We start from the raw sequence: 20,397 nt of genomic DNA on the forward strand, positions 1-20,397 counted from the left end.
GCTTTGTGAACAGGAGTTTGCTAACAGATATCAAAGGCGTTTTGCATGGCATTAATAGTGTAGGGAGGCACACAAGCAGTCTCCCTTCATCACAAAGGAGACACTTGGCATGAGGAGAAGGTGAGTACTATCCTACTTTTGCAATTTTCTTGTAAGACAGAGCTTAAAACCTTTAATTAGTTGACAACTGCTAACACCTAGCTTTCAAGTAGACAAGCTCTATATATTCTAAATAGCCAATAAAACCTGTTATGAAGGTAGAATGCAAGCAGAAGAGGGGGTGCATCTGGCCTGGATGCAATACATTTGTTTCCCAGGACATTGCGTGAAATGTTGCATGTAGAACTTTCTGCTGGAGGGGCAGAAGTTGTGGGTGTGCAGTGAGTGCAAAGAGCTCCTGGCTCTTAGGGAACACGTTTGTTCCCTTGAAGCCAGGGTGACTGACCTGGAGAGGCTCAGGGAGGCAGAGAGGTATGAGGATGAGACCCTTGGGGATGTGACAGAGGCATCCCACTCCCAGGCTGTAGGGGTGTGCACAAAACTGGAATACCCGGTTCAGCTCAAATCTCCCTGGGCTCAAGCCAAACTGGGTCTTCAAATCTTCTCAGCTGCATCATGGCACAGAAGTAGGATGGCCCCACATGTACTGCCCACAATCCCTGCAGCGCTTCTTGATTGGCATGACACACACCAGCCAGGACAAGCAGGCAGAGATACATTTTCACTTCTTTTAGGTCAAGGTGAATATAAGAACAGCCCTGCTAGATCAGGCCTATCTAGTCCAGTATCCTGTTTCTCACAGTGGCCCACCAGGTGCCTCTGAGAAGCCCACAGGCAAGAAGTGAGGGTATGCCCTCTCTCTTGCTCATCTAGGGTGTGCCCTCTCACTTGCTGTTGCTCCCCTGCAATGGAATTTAGAGGCAACTTGGCTCTGAGGCTGGAGGTGGCCTATAGCCGTCAGACTAGTAGCTGTTGATAGACCTGTCCAAGCCCTTTTAAAGCCATCAAAGTTAGTGACCATCCCCACGTCCCGTGGTAGAGAATTCCATAGATTAATTATGCACTGTGTGTCAGTCCTAAATTTCCGAGCCTTCAGTTCAATGGATGACCCCTGGTTCTAGTGCTGTGAGAGAGGGAGAAAAATTTCTTTCTACTCTCTCTACTCCATACATAATTTTATACCCCTCTATCATGTCTCACCGTAATTGCCTCTTTTCCAAACAGTAAAGCCCCAGAAACCCTGCTTCATAAGGAAGGTGCTCCAGGCCCCTGATCATCTTGGTTGCCCTCTTCTGCACCATTTCCAGTTCTACAATATCCTTGTTAAGATGTGGTGACCAGAACTGTACACAGTATTCCAAATGTGGCCACCCCATAGATTTGTAGAAGGGCATTATAATATTAGCATTTTTCAGTCCCCCTTCCTACTGTAATGATCCCTAGCATGCAATTTGCCTGCTGTCTAACGAGCTGTCTACCACAGCCCCAAGATATATATATATAATCAGTCACTGACCCCAGCAGTGCATATGTTAAATTTGGGGGCTTTTTACCCCCAAATGCATCACTTTACACTTGCTTACACTGAACCACATTTGCCATTTTGTCGCTCAGTTGCCCATTGAGCAGCTCACAGTCTGTTTTTGATTTCACTATTCTAAATAGTTTAGTGTCATCTGTAAATCTGGCCACTTCACTGCTTACCCCAACTTCTAGCTCATTTATGAACAGGTTGAAGAGCACTGGTCCCAGTACAGATCCCCAGGGGACCTAATCTCTTTTCTCCATTGTGAAAATTGTCCGTTTACTCCTGATCTCCATTTCCTGTCCTTCAACCAGTTACCAATCCACACATGACTCTGTTCCCTTATCCCATGACAGCTATGTTTACTCAAGAGCCTTTGGTGGGGAACTTTGTCAAAAAGCTTTTTGGGAATCCAAGTATACTATATCAACCGGATCACCTGCCTTTATCCACATGCCTGTTGACACTCTCTCAAGGAATTCCAAAAGGCTAGTGAGGCAAGATTTGCACTTGCAGAAGCTGTGCTGGCTCTCCTTCAGCAAGGCCTTTTTCCCCTATATGTTTAACCATTTTGTCCTTAAGTGTGCTTTCCATCAATTTATCCAGCCCAGACGTTAATCTACCTGCCCTGTAGGTTCCCGGATCCCCCCGGATCCATTTTTGAAAATTGAAATGTGATGTAAGAGCAAACCCATTTACCCTCCCCCACGCAATGTCTGTCACTAAGTCTGATAATTTTTGTCCTGTGTCCATTGTCTGCTCCTAAATCCACACAAAATTGGTCAAGGTCTGATTTAACTTGAAGAATTTACTTCCACAAGATGTCATGACTTTAATAGGAGATTAGACAAAGTTTATGTTCAGAGATAAAAACATCTTTGTAGAACTGAGTTTGGGAACAACTGTTCCTTCCTGTCTTAAGCAACCAATGGAGGGGCAAAGGCTCTTTAGTAAAAACAATTTATTTGTTGGTTATATTTGTTTATCATATTTTTATACCACCTAATATGTACATTTCTAGGTGGTGTTCAAAATTTAAAACATTTAAAAGTCAGCACATCAAAAAATACACAAGACACAATAAAAACAATAGTATAAAACAGTTATTAAAACAAATTAAAATTATTGAAATTTTAATTAAAAGCTTACAAAAACAGGAGAGTCTTGAGGATCTTCCTGAAAACAAACAGAGAAGGAGATGCTGTTATTTCAGCAGGAAGCATATTCAAAAGCCTTGGGGCAGTCACAGAGAAAGCCCGGTCCTGGGTCACCACCAAATGAGCTGGTAGTAACTGGAACTCTCCAGAAGATTGTAACAGTCGGCAGTGTTTATGACAAAGGAGGCTCTCTTGTAAATACCCTGGAGCCAAGACTTTAAGAGTTTTATAGGTAATAATCAGCACTTTCTATTTCACCTGGAAACATATCAGCAGCCAGTGCAGTTCTTTCAAAAATTGAAGGCTTTGAAAAGGGGGAGATTGTTTAGTTCTGCTCTCTGCCAAGTCTTACAGCATTTACTAGGGAAAATTGTGAAAAAGAGAAAAGTGGATTCCTTCTCTTGCATTATTTATTTAATACCTTTTTCTTGACAATGTTAGAAACAACAGTTATTGCTCTCAGAAGACGACGAGTATACTACTGGGTCTGAGGTCACAGAGGATGAAGTAGGCGATGAAGAAGAAGTGTACAAGAAACCAGGTATATCCTGCCTTATCCGTGACATCACATGCTTATGACTAGTGTACCCGTCAAACTAGATAAGGTGTGAAATGTTTTTTAACTGATTGTAATAGTTTCGTTAGTCACCATCATTTTATCCTCATTTTTTTGAGGAAGGGAGGGGTTAAATCTCTTAAATGAAATGAATTTCTCTTTTTAAATTGGACCCAATCCAGATTGGGAACAGGGTATAAGGACGGGCGGGGGAGTCCCTGCACCCTATTTTTCCCTTGTATGAAAAACATGGGTGCAAATGGCAGCTTGTAGGGAGAGGAATTTCTCATGTGCAAACATGCAGCGGTTGGGCAGAATGTGTATCCCAGATCTGTGGTTCTAATCTGAATTGGTCCCCTGTGGCAGTGATTTTTAAAAATTAATTGTTCTAGTATGAACTAATCTAATCTGCCTGCTTTCCTTTGAAGTTACTACAACTGGACTAAATTTGGTTCAAATTGGTTAGGTGGTCCACAAGTTAGACCTCTTGCACCTCAAATGTTCACGTTCGACCATCTTGGATCGGGGTGGGTGACAACATTACAAACTACACCATTGAGGTGTCACTATGTATCTCTCACCACAACTGTACCTAATTTGGTTCAAATTGGTTAGACAGTCCACAAGCTGGCCCATGTGCACCTCAAACATTTGCGCATCTGCTATCTTAGATTGTTGTAGATGACATCATCACAAACTATGCCATTGGGACATCCCTATGTGTCCCTACAGCTGTAGCAAATTTGGTTCAAATCGGTTAGGCGGCTCACAAGTTAGCCCACTTAATGCCTCAAAAATGCCTGCATCCGCCATCTTGGATGAGGGTTGATGAAATCATCACAAACTACGCCACTGAGATGTCCCTACAGTTGTATCTGATTTGCTTCATATTGGTCCAAGCGTTTGTGAAGTTGATTGGGAGGGTCAGACACATGGAATGCCAGGTGATCTTGTAAGCCTCCTGGAAAGTAAGCTAAAGATAAGAGAGCTTTGTCAAATCAGCCTGGTCAAACTGCCTCTAGACTGAATAGGAGACAATAACCTATTCTGGATGCTCTCGTTCACCAGAGAAATTGTAGATTGCCAGTTTGTGCTTTGACAGAAATTTATAGAGACTGTTGTTGTTTTTTAGTTTGATAACTTTCTATTTTACATTGGTGGTTTTACATATATACCAAGTCCTTTTTCATTAGCAGGAAGAAAAGAGAGGCCAAAGAAATTTGTCAAACATCCAAAGAAACAAATTTCTTCACCCAGTATTCAAAAGAAGGAAAAGATATTGGAGAAGGTAAATCCGAAATATTTAATTAAACTTACGTAAATTAGCCTACTGAGGTTTGTAGTCCTTTTTCTTTGCGCACATATGAAAGTTGATTTGGGTCTTTGTTACTTTGCTGAGTACAGCATGCACTTAGTCTGTTCCTATGCATGTTTACATGGAAGTAAGTTCTCCTTTGCTGCTACAATCCAAAGACATCTCAATGCGAGTTATGCTTCTCCACGTGGCTCAAAGGCAGGACTATGCAAATTAAATTAAAGCCTTTAAGAGCTGGGGAGGGGGGAGCATGGCCCCACTCAGTTCTTTTAGTCCTGTGTTTAGCCCCAGGCAGTTCTCTCCCATTTTTTCTCCGATTGCTCTCTTGTTTCTCTCTCATCTGTTTCCATTTATTCTTCTTGACTGTTAGCTTTGTTTCTTTGCTCAAAGATTTTCTAAAACTATATCTTCTATTTTTTTAAAAAAGAAACAAAGGAAAAAAGGGGGGAGAGGTTTAGTTTTACTTTCGATTTTGATCCCCTCCCCCCATCTCTCCCCACTGCTGTTTCTCCTCTTTCTTTCCCTTCACTGCATGGACCAAGCTAAATACAAAAGTTCACATTAGGGTCCCAAAGGGAAAATGCAAGCAAGGCCTTCCAAGGGCCATTCAGGCAACCGCCCAGAGACTTGCGTTTTGGGCAGTATAGAAATACAGGTGAAACTCGGAAAATTAGAATATTGTGCAAAAGTCCATTAATTTCAGGTGAGTTTGCTGGCCAATCAAGCACAGTACACTGTATACTTTTCAGAGGTCCGATATTGTTCTATTCTACAATCCTTGTCTTCTTGGTTCCATGTAATATTCTAATTTTCTGGGATTGTGGATTTGGGGTTTTCATGAACTGTACGCCATGATCATCACAATTATAACAAATTAAGGCTTGACTTATCTCGCTTTGCATGTAATGCGTCTGTCTCATATATCAGTTTCACCTTTTAATTTGCATTACTGAAATTAATGGACTTTTGCACGATATTCTAATTTTCTGAGTTTCACCTGTATGTTAAATAAATAAATAAAACCAGTAACCCGCCCAGGAAGCCTCATTACTGCCACTGCCTAGAGAGCCCCCATGGCTTCAGAGAGTGCAAAACCCCCAACTTCCTGCCATCCAGCCGTGAGTTTGGGGAAACGCCTGCAGAAGGGAGGATTCTGAGCTGGTGGGGGAGTGGACCAGGCAGCAGCCTCACTTCCACTCCCTGCCACTGGGGCAGCCTGAGCCACAGCAGCAGGAGCGGCACCACCACCTCTGCCCACTTCCCCAAGCCTTGTGGAGCACATGGCTTCTGGGACTCCCACCCCTCAGAACCCTCTAGCTAAGTCTCCATCTACCCCGGGACCTATTATCCCCTTGGATGAGGAGCCCATCCCAATGGATGATTCCCCAGAGGGCCCAGGGGACCGCTTTGGTCTGCCAGACCCTGAACACCCAGACAGAGAAGAAGGGTAGTGGTCTGACGGGCAAGAACCAGAAGGTTCAGAGGCTTAGAAGATAAGAACATAAGAACAGCCCTGCTGGATCAGGCCCAAGCCCCATCTAGTCCAGCATCCTGTTTCACACAGTGGCCCGCCAGATGCCACTGGAAGCCACAGGCAGGAGTTGAGGGCATGCTCTCTCTCCTGCTGTTACTCCCCTGCAACTTGTACTCAGAGGCATCCTGCCCAGGATCATCTTTGCCACAGACGCCAGCAAGTATGGGTGGAGCGCCCACTGCCTCAGCAAGTCGACTCAAGGAAAGTGGTCAAGACAAAAAGCACAATATCAGCTGTCTGGAGCTCTGGGCATTCCAGTCCATCAACATGCATTGATACGCACAGACAACACCACAGCAAAGGCACACATGAATTGCCAATGGGGAGCAGGTTGGGATCCCTGCAGGTGGGAGTAGTCCTTCTATTCCAGGGGGCCTAGCTGCATGTGACATCCATTACAGCCCACCATGTACTGGGAAAACTTGAACGTGGTGGCAGACTGGTTCAGTTGGAAGGAACTTCTCCCAGGGGAATGAGAGATGAACCTGAAAACCTTACACCTTATCATGACACACTTCGGCCGGCTGTCTGTGGACCTCTTTGTGACTTCAGCCAATGTGAAGGTACTGCGTTTTTTCTCCAGGTTCCCCTGGCCTCAGGCAGAGGCGGTGGATGCATTCTCAGCTCACTGGCCGGAGGCTCTCCTGTACGTCTTCCTGCCGACCTCGCTCCTTTCCCGGGTCCTTCGGAGAGTAAAACTCAAGGCACAAGTTATCCTTGTGGCTCCATTTTGGCCAAAAAGGCCATGATTTGTCAGAACCACTAACCTGGCCACAGCAGAACACCTGATGCTACTGGTCATGGAGGATCTTATTCAGCAGGGCTCAGTGTGTCATCCAGATCCAGGCTGGTCAAAGCTAGCTGCCTGGAAACTGAACGGCACCTCCTAAAATGGCGCGGCTATTCATCCAAGGTGCTCAGCACAGTGTTAGTCTCCAGACATCCTTCAACAAGTAGGATTTACCAACATACCTGGAGGGTCTTCCTAAGATGGTCTACCAAGCATGCAGTCCCCAAGAGATCGGCTACCATGAGACACCTTCCTCTAGGGTGAACTGGGGTCCCTCTGCAAACATGTTAAAGTGCCAGGCTGCCTCCTTGATGGGACTCATCTCAGGAGTTTCCAAACGCTCTCTGCAACAGCACCCTCACTTAGGGTTTCCTCAGAGGGGCAACTCTGCTCTCTCCCCAGTGGGCACTGTCTCTCTAACTGGCAGTGACATACTGCCCTTCAGGCTCCCCAGGGTTCCCCTTTCGAACCAGTGAAGTCCATTCCACTATGCCTCCTCTTTAAAGCTTGCCTTCCTCATCGCTGTCACTTCAGCCCTCAGGGTGTCAGAGCTCTGCGCCCTGTCAGTGCATAAGAACTTGTGCATTTTTTCTGAGGTCTCTGTTGGGCTAATTCGGCCTCCTTTTTTTTTTTTTTTTCTTCCCTCGCCCAAAGGTGGCCTCCCCTTTCATATGTCCCAAGATGTGCTTTTGCCCTGGCTTTGCTAAAAGCCAGTACACCTGACGGAGTAGGCCTGGCACAGTTTGGCCGTCTTTAGATGTCTAAAGACATACATAAAACATAATAAACATATTCATATGGGTCAGGCCGTTTCCTCTGCCACCATAGCTTTGTGGTTAAGGGCTTGCACAGCCCTGGTGTATCAATCCCTGTACCTTAGAACTCCCACTAAAGTGTGTTCTTGTTCTACCAGGGCCGCAGCTACCTCAGCTGTTTTTTCTACTAACGCTCCTGCCTGGGATATTTGTAGAGCAACTGCCTGGAGGCCTCCTTCTATGTTCACCAGACAGTATGAATTGGAATCCTTCACCTCCGCCCAAGCGGCTTTCGGGAGGTGGGTTCTCCAGCTGGTGCTTCCTCCAGAGTAGGCAAGGGCCCTTTCTAGTTGGGGGTGAAGGCTGTGGCATGTCCCCACACTGAGATGTCCTCGGATTGCAGCAGCAGAGAATGGAGCATTGGTTCACTCACTGTGCAGGCTTTCTTCTTGCTGCTGCGTCCAAGGACGTCTTGATCTTTCCTTCAGCACCCACACCTCCTTTTATCTAGGGAATATTTGGGAGTTATTTTTTTTAGACTGTCTGCCAGTTCCTAACACTCTGGGGTTTGTTTTTTGTCATGGTTTATGGTTCTGCTTGTTCTATGTTTACTGATCAGTATTTATCTTTGAGGTAGTCTTCACCTCTTGGCCTAAAAGAACTGGGTGAGTATGCTAACCTGGCTCTTAAAGGCTTCAACTTAATTTGCATAGTCCTGCCTTCGAGCCACATGGAGAAGCATAACCCTGAGACATCCTTGGATGCAGCAGCAAGAAGAAGCCTTCACGGTGAGTGAACCAATGATCTGGATCGTGATCCATTGCATTCATAAAGAATGGGTTCTGCGCCTGCGCAGGGACCTCGCGGACCGACTGACTAGCTCCTCGCGACGCCTCCAACCGCCCTGCACGTGATCGTGTCCATACTTTAATAGGCAGTTGGGGCGTGTCTTCCTCAGTTTCTTTTAGACCGCCATTGCGTCTAAACCTCAGATCGATTGCTCCTCGGTATATTAATAGTTTTTCACGGTACAACGACTGGAACGGATTCGGAACTACGTTTGGCTTTGACCTTTGGACTGTTTTGGACTACGTTTTTTGGATATCCCTTAAGAATTTTGTAAATTGGAACATTATTATTGGCCGTGAGACGCTGAGTGCTATGGCGTCGAAAGCGGCGGTTAAAACAACTTTCAAGCGCTGCACTAACTGCAGAGCAAAATTACCATCAACGGATACACATGATGCCTGCCTGCTTTGTCTTGGTGAGCAACATAACCCGATGAACTGCAAGATTTGTTGCTCTTTCTCTAAACAAACTTTGAAAAATCGGGCATTGCGTTTGCGGGCGGCACTGTACGAGGACGCACTTAGACCCCCGACGCCGAGGCCGGGCTCGGGGCCCTCGACATCGATGTCGGTAACGAGCGTTACGATACCGTCGACTTCGATTCCTCCTGTTGTGGACTCTGCCTCATCGCAGTCTAAAGCCACTATGGAACAGGAGTTTAAAAGGCCCGGGAGTGTGGAGAAGAAGAGGCGCAAACACAAAAAGGCGCGATATTCCTCCACAGACGAAGAGGGCGCTTCCTCGCCACCGAGGAAGAGATCCAAAAAGACACGAGCCCGTAGTAGGACTCCTTCGCCGACGGGTTTACAGACCGAGGCGGAAGATTGGGATACTACTTTAAAGGTGACTCCGTCTCCATGGGTGCAACAAAGTTCCCCGTCATCGGAAGGTTCGCCATCGACATCGAGGTCGGCGTCGAGATCGACGTCAAGGCACGAGCACGCGTCGGCATCGAAAGCTCGACATCGAAGAGAATCTAGAGATCGGGCATTACCGGCGTCGACTTCGCCATCGACATCGATAGACCCGCTGCTGTCGGCGTCGACGGGGTTCGACTCGATACCGAAGGTGTCGGAGTTCCAAGCCTCGTCTACACAGATTGCGGGAGTTCAGGTTCCAGAACAATGTACTGCTTCAACACCGAGTGTTTTCCAGACTGGAGACCGACACCGGCTGGTGGCGGACTTAACTCCTGCAAGAACCCCAATTCACTCTCCGGCGTCCCCCAGGGTGACTTATCATTCGGAGGACTATATGGACTTTGGTGAGGGAGTCATGCAGGAACAAACTGTTGTGCAGAAAACTCGGACTCCATTGTTGGCCTTATTGGATTCTAGTGAAGGCACGCCTTCCGGGTCGACCTTTCACGGGTTTACCTACGACCAGCTGAGTGGGACAGCAGTGCCTAAGACTCCGTCTGCGTCTCCAGGGCGACCCTCCGTGCATACTCCAGAGACTACTCGACTCATTTCAGCAGCCACGAGTCCCATTCGACAGCTCATGACTCCTTTGGTGGAACATCATAATCTGCCGAAGCCGATACCTATTCGGGCACGAACGGCAGATGCATCAACGGCCACGTCTCTTCCTGTGGGCCGCATCACACATGCTTGTGGTTTCCGCCACAACCCCGAAGTGTTTTTTCCACCAGATTATGCGGAATACAAAATTTGGAAGGCGCAGCAGTCGCTTCGTGAAGATCCACTGCCACAGCGGCAGTGCCCATTGGAGGCCAGGTTGCTGCAAAATAACCCGTCCTTGCCACACCGCTCAGAATCCATACGTCCCCAGGTGTCGTTGCAAGGGGCACCTTCTAACCTTGTCCCTGCTACGCAGTGTGTTTCATCACATGAGACTGGAAGCAGTAGGAACAGCGACTCAGACACATCATATTTGTCAGACACTGAGGCAAGCACCATGCACGAGCCCAGAGAGCCTGACCCTCCAGAGGAGGTTGCGCCGGGTACCTCGATCTCTCCCTCAGAGGAACTGAAAGCGTACCATGCGCAACTACGTGAGATGGCGGAAGCTTTGGGCCTGGAAATTCAGCTACCAGTCTTAGATCTGAAAGATCCTGTGTATAATATGATGGCAAAAGCTAAGGTCACTCACCCTGTGTCGCTACCAATGATTCCGGCAATTACGAAGGCGGCACAGTCGGCATGGACTGTTTTGAGGACTTCAACGCCCACTTCGAGAAAGTTGGAGAGTTTGTATAGGGTGCAAGAAGTTGATAACACTTACCTGGTGAGGCACCCAGACCCGAACTCTTTAGTGGTGGAGTGTGCATCGTCAAAGGGTGCACAACGCCATACTACCCCTGCTGATAAAGAGGGGAGAAAGCTTGATGTCCTGGGACGTAGAGTTTATTCTACATCCAGTTTAGCAGTGAAAATAGCTAATTATGCTGCATGTATGACACGATATGCCCACCATCTGTGGGACACTTTTTTCCAGGACTCGTCCACGTTGTCGGCAGATGATTTACAAAAGGCTCTAGCACAGACCTATGAAAAGTCTACGGTGGTGACCAGGCAGTTGCTGAGCACGTACAAGCATTTAGCGGAGACGGAATCGCAGGCAATGGCAACAGCTATTACTTTGCGGCGTCACGCGTGGCTGAGGTCTACTAACTTACAGCCAGAAATGAAAGATAAAATTGAGTATTTGCCCTTTGATGGGAAAGGGCTATTTGCAGACTCTACGGATGACACCATGGAATCCTGGAAAAAGATGAAGGTCACGGCAAAAACGTTCATGACATCCACTTCTTCAGCTAGTCAGCAGTCTCGTAGTCGCCCCTACGGAAGACAGCAAAATAGGTATTCTAATAAACAGGATCGAAGAGACTACAGGAGACAAAACAAGCCTTATCAAAGGAATAGGCCCTATTATCAGAAACCTAAAGGCCAAGAGGGCTGCTAAAGACCAATCAAAGCAGTCTCTTTGAAGTGAAGGTCCATCCACTGCAACACCGCACATCGACACCAACTACAATACCAAAGGCCTCCAACACCAGCCTCGCATTAGCCAGAGTACCCGAGGCTCCCGAGAACAGCCTCGCGTTAGCCAATGTATCCATCAAATTGGCACGCCACGCCAATGCGTGGCACAACATAACATCAGATCAGTGGGTGCTGAAAATTATAACTTATGGCTATGCAATAGAGTTCAAGAATTTGCCACCTTTCCAGGGTGTGAAATACACCAGGTCAACACTGGCACTTCAGGACGAAGTGCAGGTACTGCTGGAGAAACGAGCAATAATGCGTGTGCCGTGGATGGACAGACTGAGGGGGTTTTACTCCAGATATTTTCAGATCCCCAAGAAGGATGGGGGAATAAGGGCAATAATGGATTTAAGAGAGCTGAACTGTTATATAGAGACGAGGAAGTTCAGAATGGTCACTTTACAGGGCATTCTGCATCTCTTACTAAAAGAAGAATGGGCAATCACCTTGGATTTGAAGGATGCCTATTTTCACATAGGGATTCGCGAGAATCACAGAAGGTTCCTTCGTTTCACAGTAGGCGATACAGCGTACCAGTACACAGTTTTGCCATTCGGGCTCTCAACAGCCCCGCGTGTGTTCACAAAGGTGATGGCAACAGTCGTAGCGTTCTTAAGAACAGAGGGCCTAAGGCTGTACCCTTACCTCGACGACTGGCTTATGGTGAGCGCAGACAGAGAAGGGTTACTTTCTCAGACACGATTGGTCTTGCAACTGCTTCAACAGTTGGGAATCAATGTGAATTGGAAGAAATCCAAATTAGACCCCCAAAGGCAAGTGAACTTTATAGGCTTGATACTGGATTTGGCGAAGAAGCGGGCTTTTCTGCCGGAGTCACGGTACGAACAGATAAGGGATTTAGTGCTTCTGTTCGAGAAGTTGCCACGTCAACCAGCGGAGGCCGTCCAGAGGCTTCTGGGGCTAATGGCATCCTGCAACTCTACTGTAGCTTACACCCGTCTAAATATGCGCGACCTTCAGTTGTGGTACCTCCGCAAATTCCGTCCGAATGTGGACAACCAGAAAAAGATGTTACTCATCCCTGTCAGTGTCCTGAGGTCACTACGGTGGTGGATTCAACGAGACAATCTACTCTCAGGAAGGGAGTTCCGACCCTGGACACCATCCCTTTGGGTGACAACGGACGCCTCCCTATGGGGTTGGGGAGCACATTGTGGTCATTGTCAAGTACAGGGTCGGTGGACTCCACAGCAAAAACTGAAGCACATAAATTATCTGGAGCTTTTAGCGGTGTTTTTGGCGTTGAAGGCTTTCCGCCCCCAGTTGCAGGGAAGGGTTGTACAAGTGAACCTAGACAACACAACCGCCATAGCTTACCTCAACAAACAAGGTGGAACGGTGTCCCGAACCCTGTGTCATTTGAGCCAGCGTCTGTGGACCTGGTGTATTGCGAACTCCATACGCCCTATGGCGTTGCACATCAAAGGGGAGGACAATGTTCAGGCGGACATGCTGAGCAGATCGTTTCAGCTGAACCAGCAGCACGAATGGGAATTGAGCGAGTGTTACCTTCGGCCGCTGTTCAAGAAGTGGGGTACGCCTCAAATAGATTTGTTTGCCACTGCTGCGAACAAAAAATGTCAGAGTTATTGCTCTCGTGCAGGACATGGCAAACACTCACTGGGAGATGCGTTCCAGCTTCTCTGGAGGGAGGGCCTATATTACCTGTTCCCCTCACAACCGCTGGTCCCCAGGGTATTAGCGCAAATTCTCAGAGACGAGACGCAGGGGGTTCTGGTGGCTCCATGGTGGCCCAGACAACCGTGGTTCGCTCTTCTGCTGAAGCTGTCGAAGGGCCGGTATCACCAATTTCCCGTTTACCCGGACTTGCTAAGTCGAGAAAGGGGGATGATCTTACACCCACAACTACACACGCTGAAGCTGACAGCGTGGCTGATAGGTTAATGAAAAGGATCCTACTTAATAGTAGGAGGCTTTCAACTCGGCGTAATTACAATAGTAAATGGAAGAGATTTCGCAGCTATGCGGGAAGGAAAGGATTCTTCCCTAAACGGGCGACTATCATGCAGGTGTTGCTGTATATGACGACCTTGAAAATGTCCGGCTTGGCAAACTCGTCACTTCGGGTGCACCTGGCGGCTATATCTGCCGGGCATGGTGGCTGGGATGGAAAGACTGTGTTTTCACACCCCAAGATTAAGAAATTCCTAAAAGGGGTTAATAACATGTACCCACCTGTTCGGCGTCCCGTTCAGCAATGGAACTTAACTTTAGTTTTGAATGCATTGACGGAAGCACCGTTTGAACCTTTGGGGGCTGCGCCCTTGGGCATGCTGACTTTAAAGACTGTATTCTTAATAGCAATGACGTCAGCACGTAGGGTGGGCGAATTGGCTGCGATACGGGCTGATCGGCCCTACACCCAAATTTACCCAGGGAAAGTAGTGATGCGCCTGGATCCTAGGTTCAGGCCCAAAATAGTGTCGGAGTTTCATATCAATGAGGATATCGTGCTTCCCGTGTTCTTCCAAAGCCCACAGACGCAGTTGGAAATCAAGATGCATACACTAGATGTAAGACGTTCCTTGCTGTATTATCTGCACGCCACTAGGTCCATAAGGAGAACGAACAAGTTGTTTGTACTTTACCGTGGCAAGCCTAAAGGCTTATCAGTGACGCGTCAGCGGCTCGCGCAGTGGATTGTACGTGCCGTGCGGCTGGCATATAATGCTCAGGGTGTGACACCCCCAAGTTCTATTAAAGCGCATTCGACGAGGGCATTCGTGAAATAGGTATTCTAATAAACAGGATCGAAGAGACTACAGGAGACAAAACAAGCCTTATCAAAGGAATAGGCCCTATTATCAGAAACCTAAAGGCCAGAGGGCTGCTAAAGACCAATCAAAGCAGTCTCTTTGAAGTGAAGGTCCATCCACTGCAACACCGCACATCGACACCAACTACAATACCAAAGGCCTCCAACACCAGCCTCGCATTAGCCAGAGTACCCGAGGCTCCCGAGAACAGCCTCGCGTTAGCCAATGTATCCATCAAATTGGCACGCCACGCCAATGCGTGGCACAACATAACATCAGATCAGTGGGTGCTGAAAATTATAACTTATGGCTATGCAATAGAGTTCAAGAATTTGCCACCTTTCCAGGGTGTGAAATACACCAGGTCAACACTGGCACTTCAGGACGAAGTGCAGGTACTGCTGGAGAAACGAGCAATAATTTCTTTCTTTGGAGAAAACGAGCAATGGGTGCAGCCCTTGGGCATGCTGACTTTAAAGACTGTATTCTTAATAGCAATGACGTCAGCACGTAGGGTGGGCGAATTGGCTGCGATACGGGCTGATCGGCCCTACACCCAAATTTACCCAGGGAAAGTAGTGATGCGCCTGGATCCTAGGTTCAGGCCCAAAATAGTGTCGGAGTTTCATATCAATGAGGATATCGTGCTTCCCGTGTTCTTCCAAAGCCCACAGACGCAGTTGGAAATCAAGATGCATACGCTAGATGTAAGACGTTCCTTGCTGTATTATCTGCACGCCACTAGGTCCATAAGGAGAACGAACAAGTTGTTTGTACTTTACCGTGGCAAGCCTAAAGGCTTATCAGTGACGCGTCAGCGGCTCGCGCAGTGGATTGTACGTGCCGTGCGGCTGGCATATAATGCTCAGGGTGTGACACCCCCAAGTTCTATTAAAGCGCATTCGACGAGGGCTTATGCAGCATCAGCAGCAAATTTGGCAGGTGTGCCACTGCCGGAGATCTGTAGGGCAGCCACATGGGCCTCATGTCATCCTTTTGTGAAGCATTATGCTTTGGACATACGGCAAGCGAAAGATGCAGAGTTTGGTCGGAGTATCCTGAAGAGGGTGCTGCCTTGATGACCCGCCGCCAAAGCGGGAAGCTGGCTAATCACCCATTCTTTATTAATGCAACGGATCACGATCCAGATAAACAGGTTGCTTACCTGTAACAGATGATCTGGAGGTGATCCGTTGTATTCATAATACCCACCCAGCCTCCCCGCAACATCAAGGCGGTGAAATTGAAGTTTCAAGAAGGATCATCAGTATGCACGACGGTGTCTGGCGGTCTGCAGAAACTGAGGAAGACACGCCCCAACCGCCTATTAAAGTATGGACACGATCACGTGCAGGGCGGTTGGAGGCGTCGCGAGGAGCTAGTCAGTCGGTCCGCGAGGTCCCTGCGCAGGCGCAGAACCCATTCTTTATGAATACAACGGATCACCTCCAGATCATCTGTTACAGGTAAGCAACCTGTTTTTCCAATCTGGTGCCAGGGGACTTACTCTCAGTAAGTATGCATGGGATTATAGCCTTTATCTTCCCTAACATTAATTTTTATTGTATAAGATACCAAATCTGGCTGTGTGACTGCTGCACAGTCTTGTTTTGTTTTGTGTTCTCTGGAAGAACTGGACCAGGCAAAAGCTAAAGAAAGCAAAGTGAGCTTCTGTTAGTCAATGCACCTTCATCAGGGATGGGGGAGCATTTGGCTCTGGAAGCATCTTACATCACAAAGAACCCTATGTGGTCTTGCAGGCTGCAAGTTGTGAGCAAGTAGACTTAATTGAAGACTTAAACAAAACAAAACCATTTTTGCCCCATTCTGTGTCATTTCTTTTCACAGTCGAACTCTCGAGATTCATCTCCTTTTGTGTGAGTATTTTCTCTTTCTAAATATTTGTGGAAATACGAGGATGAGAGCAAAGTGAATTTAGAACGTCTTGAGTGGCCTTAATGATTTCATGTCTACTAGTTAACCATGATAGCAAAATTCCTAGGGTATGGTTTGAGGGCACATAATACACCACCTTGTTGAAGCTAAACAGGTCTAGGTCTGGTTAGTATCTGGATGGGGGACCACCTGGGCATCCCAAGTAAGCCTCCTTTAGCCTTGTGATGGAAGAAGGATGGGATATAACTGTAATAAAGTCGAACCTCCTTGTTCAGAGGTAAGGCACCTCTGAACACTGAATGCTGGGAAGAGTTGTTGCTTTTGTGTACATGAGGTTTCTGGAGGCATGTAGTTGGCCTTAGTTAGAAATGGGATGCTGGACTACATGGCCTCATCCAGCTGTTCTTCGGTGGTTAACAGAGTTTTCAGACTTGCAAAAACTATAAGTGGAATGCAAATTCTTATTTCAGAACTTAGAATGGATAGTCTAATTTTAGAGAACATTCAGATTTTAGTAGAAGGATGTATGCATTAATGCATTGAGTGCCATAATCAAAAATCTGAATCTCAACCACAAAATGTTTAAAGATAATTTCAGATTTTGACTTTGGAAATGCACAAATTTAATATTCATATCTAGAATCTCCAGGCGCTGGATTTTTTCCTGTGTGATCTTGTTTTTAAGTGATTGGGTTTCGGCTGGGTGCCAGGGCACTTTCCAGATTAAACCCTACAACACTATCACTACAGATCTGCTAAGTGTGCTTCCGTACTTTCTTTGTTGTGACACCACAGTCCCTTAGCTGAAGGTGCTATTCACATTTCTGATACATTTTCGGATTTTATCTTTGTGTTATAGTGCTACAACGTTGCATGTATGTCGCAAAAACGTAGCTGTATTTTTCCATTGTAGAAGTTTGAGGTTCTGGGGATCATTTTCAATATAATACTGCCAAGCCGAAGTATTTTACCACTATTTTTGTAATCTGAGAAGCACCCAGGTCAAGAAGTTGGACTCCACACTGTAATAGGTCATTCTTTCAAACAATTGCACCACACCTGAAACCTCAGGGCTGCTTCTTAAGATGTATTAATTTAGATTCTGTCCTATCCCTCGGGAGCCAATTTTTAACATTGGTTAAGACACAAGTGTTGAGTTTTTGATTTGGCAGCCATTGAAAATATGTTCTTTTAGAAATGTGAAATAGACAAATTTGAAAGCCTCTTGAAAGCTTTTCTAGACTTTTTCATGTAACATGATGTTGATTAGTTTCCCTTGTTTGTTTCTGGTATAACTAGTGGCTAGTGTGTTCATATTGATTTCATTTATTTATTGATTGTAGTTATTCTCCCTTCTTCCCTTATCCTCCCAGAACTACTGAACTGAAAATCATTCAATACATACAGTGCATGTTTATCAAGTTTATTACAATAAAATGTTTTTTTCAGAGAAACGTTATAAAGTTAATGGCATAAAAAGAACTCTTAAAGTTTTTAAGTACATCATAATGAAAACCACTATCCAGTTCCAACAGATTAAGATCACTTCTCTACTTTCCCCTCTTGCCCTAAACAAGGAAGTCTTAAACATTCTTAGAAGATTCTGGCTGTTGTGGAGCACTAGGGTTCAGTTCTGGCAAAACCTCACTGTTGGCAAATTTGTGATTGGCGAGGCATTAAAGTCTATGGGAAATGAAGTTAGGGGAATCATGACCCCCAAAAGACCTAAAACAAAGGAGAAAAAAGGGGAAAAATTGCTAGAAATTCCTGTAGTATCTCCAAGAGTCACCAAGAAGAATGAGCAGACCAAACCTCTGGAAAATTTTTGAACCCCCCAAAATCACTCAAAGACATTTTAAATTGGCAAGGGTCAGCAAGGGTCACCAAAAAAAATGAACAGATTGAACCTCTGAACCCTACAAAATTGCAGAACCCCCCCCCCCAAATAACTAAAAAACCTAGCCAGCTGCAGATATTCGAGTTGCAGTTGGCAAGACCTGTCACAATTTCCCATTCACATATACTCAAAACCGCAGTTGGTAAAACCGTGGTTGGCAAGGGCTGGCTGTAATATCAGTTGTGAGAGAATATATACATAAAATGTAAAGTAACCCAGTGGGTGATAACACAATAATCAGAATGCTGAAGCAGACAAATAGCTGAACAATGTAAAATAACCTGAGTAATGACACAATTATTGGAATGCTAAAATAGATAACTGATTTGCAGTGCTTATGCAACGTTTTGAATGCTTCTTCAGTCAGAAATGTGTCTCTCGATTTTAAATACTTTCAGATACTTTTGAAATAAAGGATACAGAACGATAAAGTAACAATTTAAGAACAACTGGCTACAGGTCCTTGTTTGGATTGGATAGAATGTGGAGAATTTGGATAGAATTTGGACTGCACAGATAGAATGTGGAGAGGAAACAATTCGGGGTCTGTTTTGGCGATAATGACAGATATAGGGGAGAAAACTTTCTGTGGTACTATTTTATAAATGCCACCTAATGGCGCTGCAGGGAAGCAACCTGCCTACAGAGCAGGAGGCTGTTGGTTCGAATCCCCACTGGTGTGTTTCCCGAAATATGGGAAACTCCTATATCGGGCAGCAGCAATATAGGAAGGTGCTGAAAGGCATCATCTCATACTGCACGGGAGAAGGCAATGGTAAACCACTCCTGTATTCTACCAAGAAAACCACATGGCTCTGTGGTCACCTGGAGTCGACACTGACTTGACGGGACAATCTTTCCTTTCCTTTACTATTTTATAAATCCTGATAAGCATATCTGTTCTTTGCGGAAGGGCTGTAGCTTAGTAGGGGAGCACATGTTTTGCTTGTAGAAAATCTCAAGCTCAATCTCTAGGGCTGGAAAGGCCATCTTCTCTCTAGGAGGAAAGGAAGAAGACTCACAACAGGAAGTACCTGAGAAGTCAAGGCAGGGGTCATAGAGTAAAGGCAAGCAGAGACAGGTAAGTAGACCCCACTAACTACCTCTATTCCCAATGCCCCTAGTGGTCATTAGGATAGTCGGTACAAAAGGTCAATGCACTGGAACTCAATATACAACACAAATAGTATTGAATTGCAAGACAAACAATCTGACAAATCTATGTAAAACTTACTTAAATTGTATACAAGATAAGTGCAGTGACGTTTCACAAAAATAAATGACCATTTTTTTCTGCATGTTTCTTGTGGCTTCTCTGCTTATTTAGTGTGAGCATGCAGCAGAATAAGTGGGATGCTTCCAGATCACTGAGGTTCAACCAAGATACTCAAAGAGAAGAAGGTAAGATGCTGTAGATAGATTGCCTGACCTGTGTGATGTAATTGAGAGAGATAAAGCTGTATTCCATGGCTGTGTAGATGGGCAAGAGGCTCAGTTGCTTGTGACAGGACTGATTCCATGCTATTTAAGGGCAGGCTGGGCGCCATCTTCCTCAGTTCTTTCCGACCGCCATAGCGTTTAGACTTTGGTCTGCCGCCTCCTGTCAGTTAAGTTCCTCTGTGAGTTCATCTGTTTCTTAAATAATAATTAAAAAAACACAACTTTAATTATTCCATGTATGACCTTGGACTGGCTGACGATCTATGATTCGGTAAATTGACCACGTTGTTGGCTGACAAACTTGACTGGCTTTTCTGACTCTGAACGCCCCTGACCACCCGATTGCGCGCCCCATCATGACTGAGGAAAAAAGTCCTTTAAAAGGTGTGACGGCTGTAAAGCCAAGCTCCCCTCAAAGGACTTACATGACTTGTGCTTACTATGTCTGGGAGAAGAGCACAATGTCTCAACCTGTCGGATATGTTTGTCATTTTCGAAGCAAACGCACAAGAATAGAGCGCTTCGTCTGAGGGCTGCCATTTATGACAACGTCTTAAGTCCTTCGACACCGGCCGAGCCGCATTCGTTGGCTTTGAGGTCAAAATTGCCTGCGAAGTCGGCATCAGCACCTCTCTCGATATCAACGCCCCATCGTTCGAAGTCCACCAAATCGGCCCCAGTGTCGACGCCGGCCCACCCAGCATCACACCGCTCCGCTTCAGCATCGACAGCGCACACTATTTCTGCAACACCAACTTCAGCGTCAAAATCCGCTCATAGACCGTCGAAGCTTACACACTCAGCCTTGACATCCAAACAGTCTCTCGACATCAAAGTTTTCCAAGCACCGTGCCGTTTCTCCTGCGTCTTCACC

The 20,397-nt window shown here is 46.2% G+C and overlaps 1 protein-coding gene across 9 annotated transcripts in view; it reads left to right on the forward strand.

Annotated features, from left to right (window-relative positions):
• SANBR (SANT and BTB domain regulator of CSR) overlaps positions 1-20,397 on the forward strand; it is a 75,491-nt gene that overhangs the window by 39,855 nt on the left and 15,239 nt on the right. For 7 of the 9 annotated variants that reach the window (XM_053246925.1, XM_053246942.1, XM_053246897.1 and 4 more), the window contains 4 exons: positions 3,124-3,223; positions 4,432-4,526; positions 16,139-16,167; positions 19,411-19,484. In XM_053246925.1, the coding sequence (XP_053102900.1) occupies positions 3,124-3,223; positions 4,432-4,526; positions 16,139-16,167; positions 19,411-19,484 (298 nt within the window). The remainder of the gene's footprint in view (positions 1-3,123; positions 3,224-4,431; positions 4,527-16,138; positions 16,168-19,410; positions 19,485-20,397) is intronic. The other 2 variants (XM_053246953.1, XM_053246934.1) reach the window with 1 other exon arrangement.

Source organism: Hemicordylus capensis, chromosome 1 (genome assembly GCF_027244095.1).
Source record: "Hemicordylus capensis ecotype Gifberg chromosome 1, rHemCap1.1.pri, whole genome shotgun sequence".
NCBI classification, from domain to species: domain Eukaryota; kingdom Metazoa; phylum Chordata; class Lepidosauria; order Squamata; family Cordylidae; genus Hemicordylus; species Hemicordylus capensis.